Source organism: Pongo abelii, chromosome 19 (genome assembly GCF_028885655.2).
Source record: "Pongo abelii isolate AG06213 chromosome 19, NHGRI_mPonAbe1-v2.0_pri, whole genome shotgun sequence".
NCBI classification, from domain to species: domain Eukaryota; kingdom Metazoa; phylum Chordata; class Mammalia; order Primates; family Hominidae; genus Pongo; species Pongo abelii.
The window spans coordinates 7,779,784-7,800,684 of NC_072004.2; the positions used below are offsets into that span (position 1 = coordinate 7,779,784).

A 20,901-nucleotide genomic window follows, 5' to 3' on the forward strand; every position below is an offset into this window, starting at 1 on the left:
GCCATGGCTTTCTTGCCAGGAGGGGTCGAAGGGAAAGTACAAGGGAGCTGACCCTGGGTAGAACGGGTGAAGGGGTGGGGGAGCGTGAGGTTCCTCCCTCTCTTGAGACTGGAGCCAATTGAGGGACTAGTAGGGCAGGGGGACAGAAATTGGGATCCTAGTGGATTTGGGTCCGTTTCCGTTGGGACGTTTTGCGTGTGAGAACTTAAGAGCTCAGTTGACCGGGGACAGCCTGTGCCGGAGTTGATCTGCAGCTTCCAGCACTCGTAGTTGGGAAGAGGAGCTTCAGCAGCGCTGTTGTCCCACAGTAGGTCTTTTGTCCGCACCCGCTCTGCGCTGCACCCTCTTAACACTGTTCCTAGGAGCTGGGGAAAGGGATGCTTTCGCCCACTCCCATGGCCCCTGGAACTGGTGGAAACCTTTCCTCTAACCAGAAAGCCTCGATACCCTTAATTCACCAAGGATCCTTGGCGTGGAGTCTTCCTCCCTTCTCCCAAATCTTTCTCCGTGAACTTTTCCTCCTGGACTTCGCTAAAGCAGAACCTCCCAGCTCTTTGCTGTCTCCGGTTCTCTCTTCCCTGTATTCATGGCAACATCAGCTGACAGCCCCAGTTCACCCCTCGGGGCGGAGGATCTCCTGAGTGATTCATCAGAACCCCCTGGGCTCAACCAAGTGTCGTCTGAAGTGACTTCCCAGCTCTATGCTTCTTTGCGCCTCAGCCGGCAGGCAGAGGCCACAGCCCCAGCCCAGCTGTATTTACCCACCACCTCCCCGCCTCATGAAGGGTTAGAAGGCTTAGCCCAAGAATTGAGTCGAAGCTTGTCAGTCGGATTGGAAAACAACTTGAAGAAAAAGGTGAGGGAACTGTGTCTTGGAGACCACTGTGGCACTAGACACCAGAGAGTCTTGGGATTGGGGTTGGTAAAAATAAAAAGCTTTGATGAGATTTGAACTCTTCCTGTTGGATTTCATATTCCTTTTAACTGCATAGGCAGTCATGCTTATGAGGGAGGGAGTGACCTGGGACACCATAATTTGAAAATTATGAAACTTCCTAGTGTTTTTTGTGAGAGACATCTCTGCTCCGAGTAGATAGAGCAAACCTATGGGATAGGTTGGTGAGCTATTTCCTGTGCACTGGGAATGGGTGAGGTTTCTTGATCCCAAGAGGGAACTAGGGACTTAGGATAGCAGCTCAGATCCTTCCAGCTCAACACTATTTTGATAGTATGATTCCAACTTTGGCATGTACATCATTAAGACATAGTTTAGTCAACTACAACATGTTACAGAGAAGATAGTTATTAGTATTTTATAGAAAAGGTGTCAGAGTCAATTTGCAGACTGGTTAGGTCTTCCAGAGTTTGAAAATGATAGCCATAAGCCATACAGTCCTTACATTTGTTCTTGAATTGGCAAGAATCTCCACAACTCTTGTCTTATACCTCCTCAATTATTTTATTTACACTCTCTTTCTGGCTTTTGTAGTATTTGAATTTCTGATTCAAGTTTAGGACATCCCTCATTGGATCCGTCTGTTTTTTCTTGTTTTCCAAAGTGCTGGAGTGAAAATTCTACCCTGGGAATAGGTAGGAGACAGATAACGCAGATTGCATTTGATTTCCATGTGGCTTTTTTCTAGGATGGTTCTAAGCATATCTTTGAGATGGAAAGTGTTCGGGGTCAGCTCCAGACCATGCTCCAAACCTCACGTGATACAGCCTATCGTGAGTAAGCCCCTTCCCTAGAACTATGAAGGAGAACCTAGATGTAAAGGGTGGGAGAAAGTGGACAGAGGAAGCAGGTAGGAAAACCTCTGAGCAAGAGATTTCAGAAGAAAAGTCTCCCTTTCTTTGGGAGAGGGGGTGAAGGAGTGAGGGAACTGGAAAGGAAGGCCTTTTCTCTTCTTCAAGTGGCCCCTGTTTTTGTCATTACCTGAATCTGGCTTTGGGGTCCCTCTGGCTGCCTGCAGGGGATCCTCTCATTCCTGGCGCTGGCTCAGAGAGACGGGAAGAGGACTCCTTTGACAGTGATAGCACAGCCACCTTGCTCAAGTGAGTTCTCCTTGGGGTTCTCCTAGCTTGTTTGCTTTCTTGGAAATCCAAGCGTTTTGTTCCTTATTTCTCCCTTTATTGCTTTTGTACCTCTTAAGAACCCAAGAGGCTTATCACTTGCCTTTCAGTTTTCATCTTTTTCTACTGTCTCCTGCCCGCTTTGCTCCTTCAGAAACACAGGTATCTGCTGCCTAGTACCCGGTTTTCTCTTAACCTCCAGTCATTCTTCCCCTCTAAAGAGTTAGCTTGTTTCTGCTGAAACCTTTAAGTGAATCACAGACCTGTGTGTTATTTATAGCGCTATGGTTATATAGCTTTACGACTTTGGACAAGTCTCTTGCTCTCTCTGGGTCTCAGTTTCCTCATTTGTAGAATATCACAGTTGGACAAGTGGATTCCAAAAGCCTTCCCAGCTCTAACATTCTCTACCTGATTTGCTCAGCACCCGGCCCCTGCAAGACTTGTCTCCGTCTAGCTCAGCCCAAGCCCTGGAGGAGCTGTTTCCCCGCTACACCAGCCTTCGGCCAGGGCCTCCACTCAATCCCCCAGATTGTCAGGGGCTGAGAGATGCATTGGATTCAGAGCATACCCGCCGCAAGGTAAGATGCAAAGGCTTCCTTTCGAAAGCAGCAAAGATTAGAAAGAGGGGACCCAAGTGTTGAAAAGGGCTGAGGGGGCCAGGCGCGGTGGCTCACGCCTGTAATCACAGCACTTTGGGAGGCCGAGGCAGGCGGATCACGAGGTCAGGAGATCGAGACCATCCTGGCTAACACGGTGAAACCCGTCTCTACTAAAAATAGAAAAAATTAGCCGGGCATGGTGGTGGGCACCTGTAGTCCCAGCTACTCGGGAGGCTGAGGCAGGAGAATGGTGTGAACCTGGGAGGCGGAGCTTGCAGTGAGCCGAGATCGCGCCACTGCACTCCAGCCTGGGCGACAGAGCAAGACTCCATCTCAAAAAAAAAAAAACAAAAAACAAAAGGGCTGAGAGTTAAGAGCCTGAAAGCTGGGACTTAAGTATTTTTCTGAGGAGGGCTTTTTTGACCATTCCATCTAATATGGCACCACCTCCATTCCAAGTAGTCAGTCAAATCGCCTTCTTATTTCCTTCATGTAGCTTATCGTTCTGATATATCTTGTTTTTTTCTCCTCTCTAAAATTTGAGGGTCCGTATCTTGTTTGTCTTAGTACTGGCTGCCTAAAGTCTAGAATATACATAACACAGAAACACTCTGTGTTTGTTGAATGGACACAAACTCTGCTAGATTGTGCACAGGATTTACAGCTACTGGTGATATACTGAGCTTTATCTCTGTGAGCCTCTGCCTTAATGTCTGAAGGGGACAGAGAAATAGACAAAGCAGAGGAAGAGTCAAAATCACTGGTTGCCATTTTTGGAAGCCTCTCTTTCTCCATGTTAAACCCCTTGGCATGAATGAAAGGCTTTCCCCTTTATCCTTGCTGTGTTTACTCATTGTGTCCAATGAGCTTCTGAAGGTAGGAGTAACTTTGCACATTTTGCTGTGTGGGCTGCTGCACCTCTGCCAAAAGGTTTATAGGATTTTTACTCAGGAGATCCAGGAAAAGGAGGAGCCTGGAATCTAAGCACTTATCTCCTGAAAAGGTACAGAAACATGTTGGAGATCTTGAGCCTCAAGGTGCTTGCTTCAGAATTTTCCTGATTCTCCCTCTCCAGACCTATTCTGTTCTTAGGACCCAGGCTTCTTGGCTCCAGCCCACTCCCCCACTAGAGGAGCTGGAAAGTTTGGTGCTGTGGTCATACCAAAGATGGGCAACACCCAGACTCCTCACCCTTTTCCCCAGCATTGTGAGCGCCATATTCAGAGCCTGCAGACCCGAGTGTTAGAGCTGCAGCAACAATTAGCCGTGGCTGTGGCTGCCGACCGCAAGAAAGATACCATGATTGAACAACTGGACAAGGTACCAGGGTAGCAAAATGTGGGTGGGTCTCTCCACGAAGAGCATTAAGGAATAATAAATAAGTGAGTGGCCAACCAGTGTTTCTTGGTGCATGCTGAGAGCTGGGCAAGGGGTTGGTTTGCTGACTGTTGGGAGAAGATGGCTGTTGACCCCGCCTCTGTGGGTAGAAAGAGGCAAAAAAGTTATTTTGAAATTTCATCTTACTTGCCCTACCTAAGACCCTCGCCCGTGTGGTGGAGGGCTGGAACCGGCATGAGGCCGAGCGGACAGAGGTTCTCAGGGGACTTCAAGAGGAACGCCAGGCAGCAGAGCTCGCCAGAAGCAAGCAGCAGGAGGTGAGCGCCCTGGAGCATATGGCATTAGAAGCTGAGTCACAGATCTCCAGATGGAAAGGGGCAGAAATAGCTCTGGAATTAGGGTTTCCAACAGATTGACCTCAGTCTTGTAGTAGCTGTCCTGACATTTCTTCTCATCCCTCCTTTCTTCTCCTTTAACTGTTTCTGCTGTCCAACTTGCATCATCAATGTCTTCTTAATTTTTCCCACACCATGTAGTCTTCTGTCTGGCCCCTTAGTCATTTACTTAACTGTGAAGTTTCAAGTTTACATTGTCAATGCTTTATAAAATATAGCACACACAGATTTCCCACAGTTCCTCTGCCCTGTATTCCTCTCTTCCTGGAAGACAGTAACCCGCCTGGAACAAAGCCTTTCTGAGGCCATGGAGGCCCTGAATCGTGAGCAGGAAAGTGCCAGACTGCAGCAACGGGAAAGAGAGACACTGGTGAGAAGACTGGACTGGGTTAATTCCACTGGAAGCTGTTAATTACTTCTAGAGAGCTGTGAGCTATTGGTGGATTGTGGGAGATTATAATTTGAGTTACACCAGAGCACTGTTTCCCAAAGTGTGCTCCTCAGAACAGTAATTCAGCTAGATATTCTATTAAAAAAAGGCTCTGCTACCAAGTCGGTTTGAGAAACTCTGCAAATTGTATCCTCATTAGAACATTAGTGTCATCTGAGGAATTATTTTAAAATATAGGCTGGGCACGGTGGCTCACCCCTGTAATCCCAGCACTTTGGGAGGCCAAGGCAGGCGGATCATGAGGTCAGGAGTTTGAGACCAGCCTGGCCAGCATGGTAAAACCCCGTCTCTACTAAAAATCAAAAAACTAGCTGGGCATGGTGGTGTATGCCTGTAGTCCCAGCTACTTGGGAGGCTGAGGCAGGAGAATTGCTTGAACCCAGCAGGCAGAGGTTGCAGTGAGCTGAGATCACGCCACTGCACTCCAGCCTGGGCGACAGAGTGAGACTCCATCTCAAAAAATAAAAATAAAAAATAAAATAAAATATAAGATTTCTGGGACTCACCTGCAGAGGTTTTGATTCAGTAGATATATGGTGGAACTCAAATGTTTTCAGAAATTTCCTGGGTGATTTTTTTCAGTCTGGTTTGGGACCTCTGGTGTAGGGCATGGCCAAAAAAGGTATGGAATTGACTCACTAACTCAAGTTTCTTTTCTTTTCTTTTTTTTTTTTTTTTGAGACAGGGTCTCACTCTGTTGTCCAGGCTGGAGTGCAGTGGTGCAGTCTCAGCTCACTGCAGCCTCTGCCCCCTGGATTCAAGTGATTCTCCCACCTTAGCCTCCCAAGTAGCTGGGACTACAGGCGTATGCCACCACGCCTAGCTAATTTTTGTATTTTTTTGGTAGAGACGGGGTTTCACCACGCTGGTCTCAAACTCCTGACCTCAAGTGATCTGCCCGCCTTGGCTTCCCAAAGTGCTGAGATTACAGGCATAAGCCACCATACCCAGCCACTTCACTCAAGTCTCTTAGAGCTGAAATGATAAGGTGATTAGCCATATGAATTAGTAGCCGGGATTGGAACTTGATGCACGCATAACGCATGCTTGCTATATGCATGCTGGTACTTGTAGTCTTAACAGGCTATATCTGACAGTCCTGATGATGGGTGATGGTTCACGATTGTAGGCTGGATATTCCAGTCTTAGTGGAATTTCTTTTGACGATGATGGTGGTAACTATTGTGTATTGAGTACTTACTATGTGCCTGATGCTGTGCTAAATTAGCCTTACATATGCTTTTTACTTTAATGCTCAGAAGGCACACCCTGTTATGATCTCCAGTTTACAGATAAGGATGTATGCCTAAGAACACATAGTAAATTCCAGAACCAGGATTCAAACCTGAGATTTGAACCCAGGTCTACCTGGCTCTGGAACAGGAACTCTTATCTACTATATTATAATCCTATGAGCTTGTCAACTATTGTGTTTTGTTTGTTTGTTTTGAGATGGAGTCTCGCTCTGTTGCCCAGGCTAGAGTTTAGTGGCACAATCTTGGCTTACTGCAACCTCCGCCTCCCAGGTTCAAGCAATTCTCCGGCCTCAGCCTCCCAAGTAGCTGGGAATACAGGTGTGCACCACCATGCCCAGCTAATTTTTATATTTTTAATGGAGACATGGTTTCACCATGTTGGCCAGGCTGGTCCCAAACTCCTGACCTCAGATGACCTGCCTGCCTCAGCCTCCCAAAGTGCTGGGATTACAGGCATGAGCCACTGCGCCTGTCAACTATTGTGGGGTTTTTTTTGGTTTTATTTGAGATGGAGTCTTGCTCTGTTGCCTAGGCTGGAGTGCAGTTTTGTGATCCCAGCTCACTGCAACCTCTACCTCCCAGGTTAGAGTGATTCTCCTGCCTTTGCCTCCCAAGTAGCTGGAATTACAGGCACCCACCACCACGCCTGGCTAATTTTTGTACCTTTGGTAGAGATGGGGTTTCGCCATGTTGGACCAGGCTGGTCTCAAACTCCTGACCTTAGGTAATCTGCCTGCCTTGGCCTCCCAAAATGCTGGGATTACAGGTGTGAGCTACCGCACCCGGCCTAATTATTGTGTTTTTAATGAGCATAATTCTCAGCAGGCACCTTGTATGAGGGTCAGAGGGCAGATCGCTGGTCTCTGAAGAGCCTACTAAGGAGCCTGGTTTTCTTCTGCGGCTGTAGGAGGAGGAAAGGCAAGCTCTGACCCTGAGCTTGGAGGCAGAACAGCAGCGGTGCTGTGCCCTGCAGGAAGAGCGGGATACAGCCCGGGCTGGGCAACTGAGTGAGCATCAAGAGTTGGAGACTCTTCGGGCTGCCCTAGAAGAAGAACGGCAGACCTGGGCCCAGCAAGAGCACCAGCTTAAGGAACACTACCAGGCGCTGCAGGAGGAGAGCCAGGCTCAGTTGGAAAGGGAGAAGGTAAAAGTGGCGGTTGGAAGAGCTGAGGAACTAGGGAGTAGATGAAGGGCAAAATAATTGAATGGGATGGAATGTTAGAATATGGGGGATATATATAGGCAGGAATGGAGAGTAGAGAGCCATGTGTGGGAGACAAGGTTGACAGTATAGGGCCAGCAGGAAGGGCTGGGGGTAATGAACACATGAAAGGTCAAAGACTGAAATTCAACAGGGATGGGGAAATAAGACAAATGGGAGGAGCTGGGGGAAGCTTGGATTTTAGGGTTTGGGAGGATGAACTGGGGAATGGAGGTAACCAGGAGATAAGAAATGAGGTATGTATATATATTTGATTTGTCTTTCATAGGAGAAGAGCCAGAGGGAAGCCCAGGCCACCTGGGAGGCCCAGCACCAGTTGGCATTGGTGCAGTCTGAGGTGCGGCGGCTGGAAGGAGAGCTGGATACAGCTCGGAGAGAGAGAGATGCCCTGCAGCTGGAAATGAGCTTGGTGCAGGTCAGAAGACAGAGAGTTCTTGAGGTTTTGTTCTGAGAGAAGTAGATCTGAGGCAGAGGGACCTCTCAGGAGTTGTGGCAGACACTCCCAGTTCAGGTGTTTGGGGTTTAATTCCATTAACAGTTTCTATGCAGTATAGGTAGTTTTCTATCCTAAACTCAGAGCCATTTCTCACTGAGTGACCATTTCCCACAATATGTCAGACTGACCTAGTGTTACTTTTAGGATTAAATAGATTTAAATCTATTAAAGATAACTTATGTTATTTTAAGAGATGACACCACACTTAGTGGGTTGACAGAGCAGGTGAAAGCTTTTGTCAGAGACTTGATTCCAATCATAACAGTATTCTTTGTAATTCTCATTACTTGAATAACTTGTATTAATCTCTCTGAGTAGGTCAGGGACCCAGGAGGGCAATGATTTTTTAATTTACTTATGAAACTTCCATAACAGCACATGGCCTGGCACAGAATTGTACTCAAAAATTGTTTGTCAGATATAATTACACTTTGAAAAACACTTTCCATCTAGCTAACACACTGAATTTTAAATTCAAACTAGTCGGATTCTTGCCGTGAAATAGAGCAGGAGTTGGTGAACTTTTTCTGTAAAGGGCCAGACTGTAAATATTTTTAGCTTTGTGGGTTGTATGGTCTCAGTTGCAACTACCCGACTCTGCTGTTATACCACTGAAGTAGCTATAAACTGTACGTAAACAAATGGGCACAGCTGTGTTCTAGTACAACTTATCTAAACAGGCAATGGAGGGCCGAATTGGGCTGTAGTTTGCCGATCTCCAGAATAGAGGAAAGGAATGGAGACAGCTGTGTTCTGGCCCATGGTGGAGACACAGCGTTGAAGAGGAAAGAGTATTGCATTAGGACTTAAGGCACTTACGTCTACTTCTAGCTAGAATTTTGACCTTTATGGGCCTCTGTTTTTATGTATAAAATGTGTGTTAAGGACAAATTGATGAATTTTCTAGGTGCAAGCCAGTCTGAGAGGCTATGTTCCTTATAAATGGTTAACTTAAGGAGGTACCAGTGAGGCCAGCATTTGAGAACCACAATCCTTTGGCCCGGTGTGGTGGCTCACGCCTGTAATCCCAGCACTGTGGGAGGCCAAGGCGGGTGGATCACTTGAGCCCAGGAATTTGAGACCAGCCTGGCCAACATGGTGAAACCCCATCTCTACTAAAAATACAAAAATTAGCCAGGTGTGTGGTGCGCACCTGTAGTCCTGGCTACTAAGAAGGCTGAGGCAGGAGAATTGCTTGAACCCAGGAGTTGGAGGTTGCAGTGAGCCCAGATTGCACCATTGTGCTCCAGCCTGGGTAACAGAGTGAGACTCCATCTCAAAAAAAAAAAAAAAAAAAAAGAATTGACCTAGGGCATCACGTGTTACAATGAGATCACATACGATAAAGACTAAGAAAGCATCCGGGTGTGGTGGCTCACACCTGGAATCCCAGCACTTTGGGAGGCCGAAGCGGGCAGATTGCTTAAGCCCAGGAGTTCAAGACCAACCTTGGTGCAATATGGCAGTACCTAAACTCTGCTAAAAATACAAAAACTTAGCCGGGTATAGTGGCATGCACCTGTAGTCCCAGCTACTCGGGAGGCTGAGGTGGGAGGATCAACTGATCCCTAGAAGTAGAGGCTGCAGTGAGCCGTGATCGCACCACTGCACTCCAGCCTGGGTGACAGGAGTGAGACCGAGTCTTAAAAGACAGAAAGGGCCACGTGTGGTGGCTTACGCCTGTAATCCCAGCACTTTGGGAGGCTGAAGTGGGAGGATTGCTTGAGTCCAAGAGTTTGAGACCAGTCTGGGCAACATAGTGAGACCCCATCTCTACAAAAAATAAAAAGATTAGCTGGGTGTGGTGGCACCAGCTTGTAGTCCCAGCTACTCTGGAGGATGAGGTGGGAGGATCGCTTGAGTCTGGGAGGTCGAGACTGCAGTGAGCCATGATCACACCACTGCACTTTAGGCTGAGCAACAGAGCAAGACTGTCTCAGAAGTAGGGGCTGAGAAATAACCACTATTTGGATTTAGAAATTGAGTTCTTTGGGCCATGCGCAGTGGCTCACACCTGTAATCTCAGCACTTTGGGAGGCCGAGGCGGGTGGATCACGAGGTCAGGAGATTGAGACCATCCTGGCCAATATGGCGAAACCCTGTCTCTACTAAAAATACAAAAAATTAGCCGGGCGCAGTGGTACATATCTGTAATCCCAGCTACACAGGAGGCTGAGGCAGGAGAATTGCTTGAACCCGGGAGGCAGAGGTTGCAGTGAGCCGAGATCGCACCACTGCACTCCAGCCTGGGTGACAGAGTGGTACTCCGTCTCAAAAAAAAAAAAGAAAGAAAAGAGATTGAGTTTTCTTTATAGTAAAATACTGTACGTAGAAATCAGATTTTAGTGAGTTGAAGGACTGTGGCTGAGAAAATGGAGACACTTATAGGTTGACTGCTTAAGGAGGAAGAGGCACTGCCATTTATTGAATGTCTACTGGCTTTCAGGTACTCTACTCAGGGTATGTTATCTCAGACACATAGAATGGATTTGATTGCTCTATCGAACATTTATTTTAGCTAAGAAATTTATGTCTTTCACCCATAGTCATTTTCACTTTGATGTATGTTTAAAGTGTGACTATCTTAATAAGGAAAGGGAACCTCTTTCACTCCTTGAGGCAAAATTCTTGTTCTTCATCTCATATGAGGGGAAAGTTGGTACTGGATTTTGTCTACATTATATCCTCCATCCTCTTCTAAGCCCAAACAGATTTGGGCCGTTATCCCACCTTCCTTCACTCCCAGGCCCGGTATGAAAGCCAGAGGATCCAGCTGGAGTCGGAGCTGGCTGTGCAGCTGGAGCAGCGGGTGACAGAGCGGCTGGCACAGGCTCAGGAGAGCAGCCTACGGCAAGCAGCCTCCCTCAGGGAACATCACAGGTACGTGGGACTCACTAGGTGTCACTTCTCTCAGCCACAGCACGTATCGTTAGTGCCAGGCCCGTGTTCCCTTCAATCCCTTTGCCATGGTCCAGCACTGTGACTCCCAGGGTGCACTTACTCCCATCAGCTGGGACCTGAGTCTCTCTCGGGAGGGCTGCCTTCACGCGTTCATGGAGAGCCAGAAGTGCCTGGGAATTTTCATCCCATAGGGAGTAGCCCTTAACCAAGAACTGATGGGTGCAGAATGATAGATGGTCCAGCTCCCTCGCTGGGACAGTGCTGAGGTATGACCTGCGCTGTCTCCAGGGCTGCTCTGTCAGACTGAGCCTCCTCCCAGCCTGGCCTCACTTCTCCTCACCCCCATTCTGCTGCCGAGATTTTCTGGAAATGCTTCCGAAATAAATTTATTTAAGTCTCTGCTTCTGAGGAACCCATCCTAAGACCCCAGCTTTGTCCTTGCCGCTTCCTGTGCCATGGCCAGGCTAGCTGACTGGCTATCTGGATCACTGTCACGTGCACACATGATGTCTTTTTCTCAGTTGGTCACTTCTTCTGTCTGCAGTCTCAGGCCTCTTCTCCTACCTGTGCCCTGTAGGAAGCAGCTGCAGGACCTGAGTGGACAGCACCAGCAGGAGCTGGCCAGTCAGCTAGCTCAGTTCAAGGTGGAAATGGCAGAACGAGAGGAGCGGCAACAGCAGGTGGCTGAGGACTACGAGCTCAGGTCCTGGTCCCCAGAGTGCCCCTTTCAGGCCCCAGCCCCTTTCCCATGGGTAGAGCCCAAACTGGGAACGGTGAAGAGCTGCTCCCTTGATTGATCTGTCATCCTTTACATGGGCCCCAGCTCCTTTCAGAATGTCAGATGTCCAACATTCCCTTCTGGCTCTTTTTAGCTCCCAAGTATCTGCTTCCTTAAAGGCCCTGAGTCACTTCTTCTCTCTTTGTTTCAGACTGGCCCGGGAGCAAGCGCGAGTGCGCGAACTGCAGAGTGGGAACCAGCAGCTGGAGGAGCAGCGGGTGGAGCTGGTGGAAAGACTGCAGGCCATGCTGCAGGCCCACTGGGATGAGGCCAACCAGCTGCTCAGCACCACTCTCCCGCCGCCCAACCCTCCAGTACGCCTTACCCCTTGAGCTAAGCTTCTCCGTTGTGTTCTGTTTTTATTTTTATTTTTATTTTTGAGACAGGGTCTCACTCTTGCTCAGGCTGGAGCGTACTGGTGCGAACATAGCTCACTGCAGCCTCGAACTCCTGGTCTCAAGTGATCCTCCCACCTCTAACTCCCAAAGTGCTGGGATTCCAGGCATAAGCTACCATGCCCAGCAAGAACTGTGTTCTAGATTCCTTCTTTGGAAATCTAGCTCCCTCCCAAGGGAAGTACTAAGTTCAGCTCCTAAGACCTACATCAGGGGAGAAAAACTGGTGGACTTTACAAATAATAACTGCTCAGCAAAATAAATCCTTTCTCCATGGCCATAGCTCACTCAAACTGGCCCCATTCCACTGGGCATAACTCTAGTCTCCCAGTCCCAAGAGGGGACAAATGATACATGGTACTGGTTTTGTGGAGGGATAGCTGAATTAATTATGAGGGAAAGGGCAAAAAATTGTTGCCAAGTCCTGCCCCAGAGTAGAGTAGGGAGTCTCACTTCCTAGCCCTTCATACGTTGGTACTTCCCACTTCCTTCTTTTAATTATGAAATTCTAGCAGGTGTGGTGGTGCGTCTGTAATCTCAGGGAGGCTAAAGCAGAAGGATCACTTGAGCTCAGGAGTTCAAGACTAGCCTAGGCAACATAGTGAGACCTCATCTCAAAAAAAGAAAAAGAAGAAAAAATTAGGATATTTTAATTTTAATTTGATTTATTTATATATTTATCATTTATTTATTTGAGACAAGGTCTCACTCTGTTGCCCAGAGCACTCAAGCAATCCTCCCTCCTCAGCTTCCCGAGTAGCTGGGACTACACACACATGCCATTGCCCCCAGCTAATTTTAAATTTTTTGTAGCGATGGCATCTCTCTATGTTGCCAAGCCTGGTTCAAACTCCCAGCCTCAAACTGTCCTCCCAAAGTGTTGGGATTACAGGTGTGAGCCACTGCACCCAGAAATTTATAATCTTATTAAAGTGTTTGTACCATGTCTTATCTCTTTAAACCTACTGTGCTTTGACCCTTCTTTCTGCCTGTCTCCTGGTCAGGCTCCTCCTGCTGGACCCTCCAGCCCCGGGCCTCAGGAGCCGGAGAAGGAGGAGAGGAGGGTCTGGACTATGCCTCCTGTGGCCGTGGCCCTGAAGCCTGTATTGCAGCAGAGCCGGGAAGCAAGGGACGAGCTACCTGGAGCACCTCCTGTTCTTTGCAGTTCCTCCTCAGATCTTAGCCTCCTGTTGGGCCCCTCTTTTCAGAGCCAGCATTCTTTCCAGCCCCTGGAGCCCAAACCAGACCTCACTTCATCCACAGGTAACTGGGGGCAGAAGTCACTGGGGTTCCCCTTCTGTGCATGAATTGGCTCCCTCTTTTGTACCTTGCTTTCTGTCTGATACTTGAGCATTTAGTTTCCCAGATGCCTTTAGTGATCACAAGTTGCAAGGAGCAGAAATCTGCTCACATTGGTCCAAATAAAGGGATTGAGATTTCGTGGAAATGTGACATCGCTGGACTTAATGAGAACTGGAGTTGGGAACGGGGCACTATCAGGAACTGAGGCAGCTAGCTGACCCTTTTCTGTGGGCCTGCATAGTCTCCTGGGTCCACCTCTCCTGCATCTCTGCTCTTTTTTCTTGCTAGACCAGCATTCAAGGTTCTCGCCCCTCATAACTTCAGTTTACACATGGGTTTGACCAGCTGTGATACTGACTCTAGCTGAGCCTCTAGACATTTATAGAGACATCGGTGTCTCAGTTTTTTAGGTCTAGTTTAAAGAGGCCATCTGATTGGATTGGCTGACCGTGGGTGTGGTGTCCACCCGTAGTTTAATGTCAGCTGTGATTTGAGTGGATGGGGGTGTTCTGTGTGGTACAAACATGACAACCTAGGTCGAATTAAAAATGAGGGATGGGGCCAGGCATGGTGGCTCACACCTGTAATCCTAGCACTTTGGGAGGCTGAGGTGGGAGGATGGCTTGATGCCAGGAGTTCCAGACCAGTCTGACCGATATAGTGAGACCTCATCTCTACGCAAAATAAAAAACTAGCTGGATGTGGTGGCACACACCCAGATTTCCAGCTACCCAGGGAGGCTGAGACAGAAGGATTGCTCAAGCCAAGGAGTTTGGGGCTACAGTGAGCTAAGAAGGTGCCATTGTACTCCAGCCTGGGCAACACAGCAAGACTCTGTCTCTTAAAAAAAAAAAGAGACAAAGTGCTGGGATTACAGCTCATGCCTGTAATCCCAGTACTTTGGGAAGCCAAGGCGGGCGGATCACAAGGTCAGGAGATCGAGACCATCCTGGCTAACACAGTGAAACCCCATCTCTACTAAAAATACAAAAAATTAGCCAGGCATGTTGGCAGGTGCCTGTAGTCCTAGCTACTCAGGAGGCTGAGGCAGGAGAATGGTGTGAACCCAGAACCCGGGAGGTGGAGCTTGCAGTGAGCCGAGATCACACCACTGCACTTCAGCCTGGGCGACAGAGCAAGACTCCGTCTCAAAAAAAAAAAAAAAAAAAAAGAGATTAGTTGTAGCACAATTAAAAATTTTTTAATTATGTGAGAATAATAAAAGAATGGGGCATATTCTGGGGAAGAGGTCAGAACATGTGTGTTACTCATTTCCATTCTTCAGGGAGTTTGTGAGGGTATTTATTTGTTTAGAGTTTGAGTACCACAGCTTTCTTCTGTCTATATTTCTGTCTTAGAATTCAGCTGTGCCATCTCCCAGTCACCTCCAACCCTTCCCTCTCCAGCTACTTTAAACCTCCATCTTCATCTTCTCTTAGCTGTGATGTTCCTCTTACATTTAATAGGCCCCTTTCTTCTGAGTATTAGGTGAGTTGGTTTGTGGAGGAGCCCCTTCCCCCCTGAACACACTTGCACCCACCCACACCTGTTTCACTTTATAGCTGGGGCCTTCTCTGCACTTGGGGCCTTCCATCCCGATCATAGGGCAGAAAGGCCATTCCCTGAGGAAGATCCTGGACCTGACGGGGAGGGCCTCCTAAAGCAAGGGCTGCCACCTGCTCAGCTGGAAGGCCTCAAGAATTTTTTGCACCAGGTAAGAGAGATTCCATCCAGACTAGCTCATTTTCTTCTTCCCTTTCTCCTTTCCTCTTTCTGCTCTGGGAATCCAGGACTCTGGCCTCATTCCCTGTTTATGACTAACTCTTTGTCCCAGCTTCTTCTCTCAGATCCCTAGGCCTTTTTCTCTATCAGTCCCTAGGGAATTTGACTATCTTATTCACCCACAGTTGCTGGAGACAGTGCCCCAGAACAATGAGAACCCTTCTGTCGACCTGTTGCCCCCTAAGTCTGGTGAGTTCCAACTCTGAAGAAGGTTGGGGCTGCGGCCTAGGAAAGATCGGAGTTGGTTATCTAGGATGAATTTTTAGGAGCTGGCAAAGGCAATAAAGCCTTATAAATGCTGGGTGGTGGGACTTCCTTGGTTCTTTGCCCCATTTCCTGATTCTTGGCTTTCTTTCCTTTCGCTAGGTCCTCTGACGGTCCCATCTTGGGAGGAAGCCCCTCAAGTACCACGTATTCCACCGCCTGTCCACAAAACCAAAGTTCCCTTAGCCATGGCGTCCAGTCTTTTCCGGGTCCATGAGCTTCCCCCCTCCCATTCACAAGGCAGTGGTCCCAGCAGTGGTTCCGCAGAGAGAGGTGAGCATGTTCTGGTTTACCAGGGAAAAAAGGAGGGACAGTCCTGAGAGGTGAGCATGTTCTGGTTTACCAGGGAAAAAAGGAGGGACAGTCCTGAGAGGTGAGCATGTTCTGGTTTACCAGGGAAAAAAGGAGGGACAGTCCTGAGAGGTGAGCATGTTCTGGTTTACCAGGGAAAAAAGGAGGGACAGTCCTGAGTGTGGATCCAGTACAGGTACCTACAGTCCTTCTGAATTCCTGGGGAAATGGGCTGAGGGCTGGGGAGACAGGCCCTAGGATGACGCCTGTGATTATTGCTATGTCTGTCAGGTGGAGATGGGCTCACATTCCCAAGGCAGCTGATGGAGGTGTCTCAACTGTTGCGACTTTACCAGGCTCGGGGCTGGGGGCCTCTGCCTGCTGAGGATCTCCTGCTCTACCTGAAGAGGCTGGAACACAGCGGGTACAAGCCTGGGAGGAAGGAGGAAGGATTCGCAGGGTGGAAGCTGGATTATGAGGAGTGGAGTGGGTGTGTTTTACACTGAATTGAATCGTTGTCCTTTTCTGGGGAGGAAAGTGAAGGATGAGAGGTGGATCCACAGATCTTCTTCTCTTACTGCCCCACAACTTTCTTTTCTCTCTTCCTTTCTTTTGCTTTTTTCTTCTAAACAAAAAAATATTTTCCCCAGGTCTCTCTACCTTCGTTTTTTTCCTCTTTACCCCTCAGCTCAAAACTCAGAATCCTAGAATTTTGGCTAGCTAGTGTAACTCATTATTTACTTCCACTAATGTCTCCTCCCAGTTGATGCCCGGGTCTATCGAGTTTGATCTTATTCTTAAGAGACAGAATTGGGGAGTGGTTCTTCCATCCAGTATTGGGTAACTGCGGGGACGGAGATCCCCATCCTCATACCTTTGATTTGTGTGGCAGGACTGATGGCCGAGGGGATAATGTCCCCAGAAGGAACACAGACTCCCGCTTGGGTGAGATCCCCCGGAAAGAGGTGAGGGAAAGTCAGGCAGGGACCAGGGGAGAAAAGGGCTCTCACTGACCAGTTCCTTCACCTCTGCACACTCCTGGCTGGCCCCTCCATTCCACCCCCGCGTTCTGTAGCATGGCGTTTCCTCCCTGCAGACTAATCTGGCCTCTCCACGTGCATTTCCTCAGTGCAGTGGGGAATTGAGAGGATCTGACGCTGATTTCTTCCTCTCTCTTCCCTCAACTCTCAGATTCCCTCCCAGGCTGTCCCTCGCCGCCTTGCTACAGCCCCCAAGATTGAAAAACCTCCCGCACGGAAGAAAAGTGGGCACCCTGCCCCAAGTAGCATGAGGAGCCGGGGAGGAGTCTGGAGATGAGCTCCCCTACCCTCTCTCCTCTTCTTTGTTCTCTCGTTGTTGTTATTTTAATAAATGCTCAATAGTCTGTATCAGAGTCTCTGGCTCATAGGAATTTGGAAAATAGAGGTTTTGTAGGAAATCACTTTGTAAAGAAACCACATTTGGTTTGAGTACTTTTTTTATATATTACGTGTTTATATGTCATTTCCTGTGGGAAAAGACATGAATGCTTTAGAAGACGGTCAATGACAAGATTTAGAAAGTTGGAGCGGCTAAGATTCAGTGGACAAAGCTAAAACCTGCAGAGCAATGAACTCCGGGTGGTAGTGGAATTATCGGTGATTCTTAGTTTTTTAATACATTTCTGTATTTTCCAAATTTTCTAAAACAAGTATATATTACTTTAATAATCAGAAAAGACCCAAACTTTAATAAGAGTAAATTATTGTATAAAGAGTTTGAGTTAAAATTTGGTTGTTGGGGAGAAAGTTTTCTCTCTTAAGGGAAAATAATTCTTTCAGGTTGCATTTGTAGGATTCAGATTGGCAGATTCTACTCCAGCCAGCAGACATATTGTTGCTATAGTCTTCATGCTTACAGCTTTAAAACATGTAAAAGACTAGAGTGCTGGGTCCTAATTAAACTAAAGAGTTTCTGCACAGCAAAAGAGACTGTCGACAGAGTAAACAGACAACCTACGGAATGGGAGAAAATATTCTCAAACTATGCATTTGACAAAGGTCTAACATCCAGACTCTATTAGGAACTTAAATCAACAAACAAAAAACAAATACCTACATTAAAAAATGGGCAGAGGACATGAACAGACACTTCTCAAAAGAAGACATGCAAGCAGCCAACAAACATTTGAAAAAATGCTTGTTAATAATCATCAGAGAAATGCAAATCAATTTAATGCAAAACCCAACAATGAGATACCATCTCATACCTATCAGAATGACTATTATTAAAAAGTCAAAAAACAACATGCTGGCAAGGCTGCAGAGAAAAGGGAATGCTTATATAGCTGTCATTGGGAATTAAGTTCAGCCACTGTGGAAAGCAGTTTAGAGATTTCTCATAAAACTTAAAACAGAGTTACCATTTCACCCAGTGATCACATCACTGGATATATACCCAAAGGAAAAGAGGTCATTATTCCAACAAGATACATGCATTTATATGTTCATTACCACACTGTTCTTAACAGCAAAGACATAGAATCAACCTAGATGCCCATCAGAGATGGATTGGATAAAGAAAATGTACACATATACCATGGAATACCACACAGCCATGAAAAAGAATGAAATAATGTCCTTTGTAGCAACATGGATGGAGCCGAAGGCTATAATCTTAAGCACATTAGTGCAGGAACAGAAAACCTCGTACTACACGTTCTCCTAAGTGGGAGTAAACATTGAGCACATGTGAACATAGACTTGGGAACAACAGATACTGCAGACTCCCAGAGCGGGGAGGGGGTCGCGGGTTGAAAAACTACCTAATGGTACTATGCTCACTACCTAGGTGCAATATACCCACGTAACAAGCCTGCACATGCATGCCCTGTATCTAAAATAAAAGTTGAAATTGAGGCCGGGTGCAGTGACTCACACTGTAATCCCAGCACTTTGGAAGGCCGAGGCAGGCAGATCACTTGAGACCAAGAGTTTGAGACCAGCCCGGCCAACTTGGTGAAACACTGTCTGTACTAAAAAATACAAAACATTAGCCGGGCATGGTGGCGGGCACCTGTAATCCCAGCTACTTGGGAGGCTGAGGAAGGAGAATCACTTGAACTTGGGAGGCAGAGGTTGCAGTGAGCCAAGATTGTGCCACTGCACTCCAGACTGGGTGACAGAGCAAGGCTGCCTGGAAAAAAAAGAAAAAAAACAAAAACAAAAACAAAAAAACAGAGTTGAAATTGAAAAAAAAATAGACTGCTGGCAAGAAAATTAAACCATGTTTATAAAACTTCCATTTAAATGCTCACTAAAATGGACAAAGAAAAACAATACTAGGGAAGAAAATAACATAGACATGAAATTTAAAAAGGCCCCGAATTCATGGTACAAACACTGAAAAGCACTCAGTCAAACTCAAACTGGAAGAGGATATCCTACCTTGAGACTCACACGCAGCTCTCAGCTCTGGCACACGGTGCAGGGTAGTGGTGATGGCAGGCACAATTCTGAAAGTGGTGTTGGCAGGTACGAGGTGGGTGTTTGAGGGACAGAGTTTACCAGATTCTGAGAAGAAGGCAGGGCCCTTCTATATGACCCTGAGTTATAGACATGATAGGATGTGGATTCATAGAGTGTTTCGTACTAATGTTTGCATTTTACTTCCACCTAAGTAACTTTCTAGTCCCCAGGGGACGGGCAAAGGAAGAAAAGATGAAGATGAATGACCAGACATGTGCGTTGCCCTGCTCAGCTGCGTCAGGATGGCTTGATCCTCAGCCCCGCACAGGACCTCTCTCTGGCATGCACCAGCGGAGAAACCGGAGGCGCACTGGCGCAGGAGCAGCCCCAGGCTTGAGGGCTTTTCCAGCCGTCTGTTTACCCACGTATGGAAATGTTTGCTTTTCTATTTTTTACCTTAAATACGTAACATTGGTTTGACCAAACTCTCAGATTCATGGCACACTATCATCATTGGTAGGTGATGGTTTGCTACTGTTTTTAATAGCCGGTAAAGTGAACACCCAGTTCATTCTCCTTATTCTCCTGGACTCCCGCCTACCACCATCAGTCAGTATGCCCTACCTTTTTCTTGACGTGAAGCACAGCCTGGAGAATGTTTCCTGAAACAGCTCTTTAAACGCAATCCGAAAAAGGCATCATGCGGACTTAACCATGTTATGAGGTGAGTAAAACAACGTTGATTTGTAAAACTGTATATATTGGCTGGGCTCGGTGGCTCATGCCTGTAATCCCAGCACTTTGGGAGGCCGAGGCAGATGGATCACCTGAGATCAGAAGTTTGAGACCAGCCTGGCCAACATGGCAAGATCCCATCTCTACTAAAAATACAGAAAATTAGCCAGGTGTGGTGGCACATGCCTGTAATCTAAGCTACTCGGGAGGCTGAGGCAGGAGAATCCCTTGAACCTGGGAGGTGGAGGTTGCAGTGAGCTGAGATCGCGCCACTGCACTCCAGCCTGGGCGACGGAGCAAGACTCCATCTCAAAAAATAAATAAATACAAAATAAAACTGTATATATTATATCCACATTAAAATCTGAAGACCACCAAGGAGACTGGGGAGGAAGAGAAAACCCACAGTCAAGCAGTCCCCACTTTTTTCCCCCAGGATCATCGTGGGAATATGCTGGGGGCGGGAGAATGAAAGATTTTAAGAGTTCATAAAAACTCACTTGCAGAGAAAGTGGGTGTAGCCTTCTTGAAGCTCAGGTTTCACAGGGTGTAGATGGGGGGTTGACCTGGGACTTTGTCTCCTAAGAACTCTCAGAGCTGTTGTGGTTAGGAGTGGGGAAGGTCCTGGAAGTGGAGTTTGTTAGGGTGAAGGCTAATAACAAACCCAGTGATAGACTGACTTTTAGACAAAGTTCATTTCCCTGGTTATGGTCCAGAGCAGTGGAGTCAGTCCTGCTCTATGTGGTCACTTAGAGTCTCAGATTCCTTCCATCTCATTGCTCTGCTGTCCCCTAGAGCAGCGGTCCCCAACCTTTTTGGAAGCAGGGACGGGCTTTGTGGAAGACAATTTTTCCACAGAGGGGGGTGCGGATGGTTTGGGGATGATTCAAGCACATTACATTTATTGTGCACTTTATTTCTATTATTATTACATTGTAATTAAACAATTATACAACTCGTCATAATGTAGAATCAGTGGGAGCCCTGAGCTTGTTTTCCTGCGACTAGATGGTCCCATCTGGGGATGATGGGAGACAGTGACAGATCATCAGGCATTAGATTCTCATAAGGAGCGTGCAACCCAGATCCCTCGCATGGGCAGTTCACAATAGGGTTCACACTCCTATGAGAATCTAAGGCCGCCGCTGATCTGACAGGAGGCGGAGGTCAGGTG

The 20,901-nt window shown here is 47.3% G+C and overlaps 1 protein-coding gene across 9 annotated transcripts; it reads left to right on the top strand.

The window, feature by feature from the left end:
* The first annotated feature begins 77 nt into the window (after nt 1-77).
* CNTROB (centrobin, centriole duplication and spindle assembly protein) lies at nt 78-16,934 on the top strand. Of its 9 annotated transcripts, none has more exons than XM_009251264.3 (20): nt 78-307; nt 435-856; nt 1,644-1,728; nt 1,974-2,055; nt 2,498-2,654; nt 3,879-3,995; nt 4,214-4,330; nt 4,680-4,778; nt 7,023-7,259; nt 7,606-7,752; nt 10,580-10,713; nt 11,312-11,437; nt 11,664-11,826; nt 12,912-13,170; nt 14,772-14,923; nt 15,117-15,180; nt 15,358-15,528; nt 15,838-16,036; nt 16,439-16,511; nt 16,738-16,934. In XM_009251264.3, the coding sequence occupies exons 2-20, from the start codon at nt 587-589 to the stop codon at nt 16,861-16,863; spliced, it is 2,778 nt and encodes a 925-aa protein (XP_009249539.3). In that variant the 5' UTR covers nt 78-307; nt 435-586; the 3' UTR covers nt 16,864-16,934. The 9 variants fall into 9 exon arrangements, 8 of the variants coding, with proteins under 8 accessions (XP_009249539.3, XP_024090665.3, XP_063574075.1 ...); XM_024234897.3 differs by having other exon boundaries at nt 15,838-15,970; XM_063718005.1 differs by having other exon boundaries at nt 15,838-15,970; nt 16,439-16,491.
* Nucleotides 16,935-20,901: the final 3,967 nt, after the last annotated feature.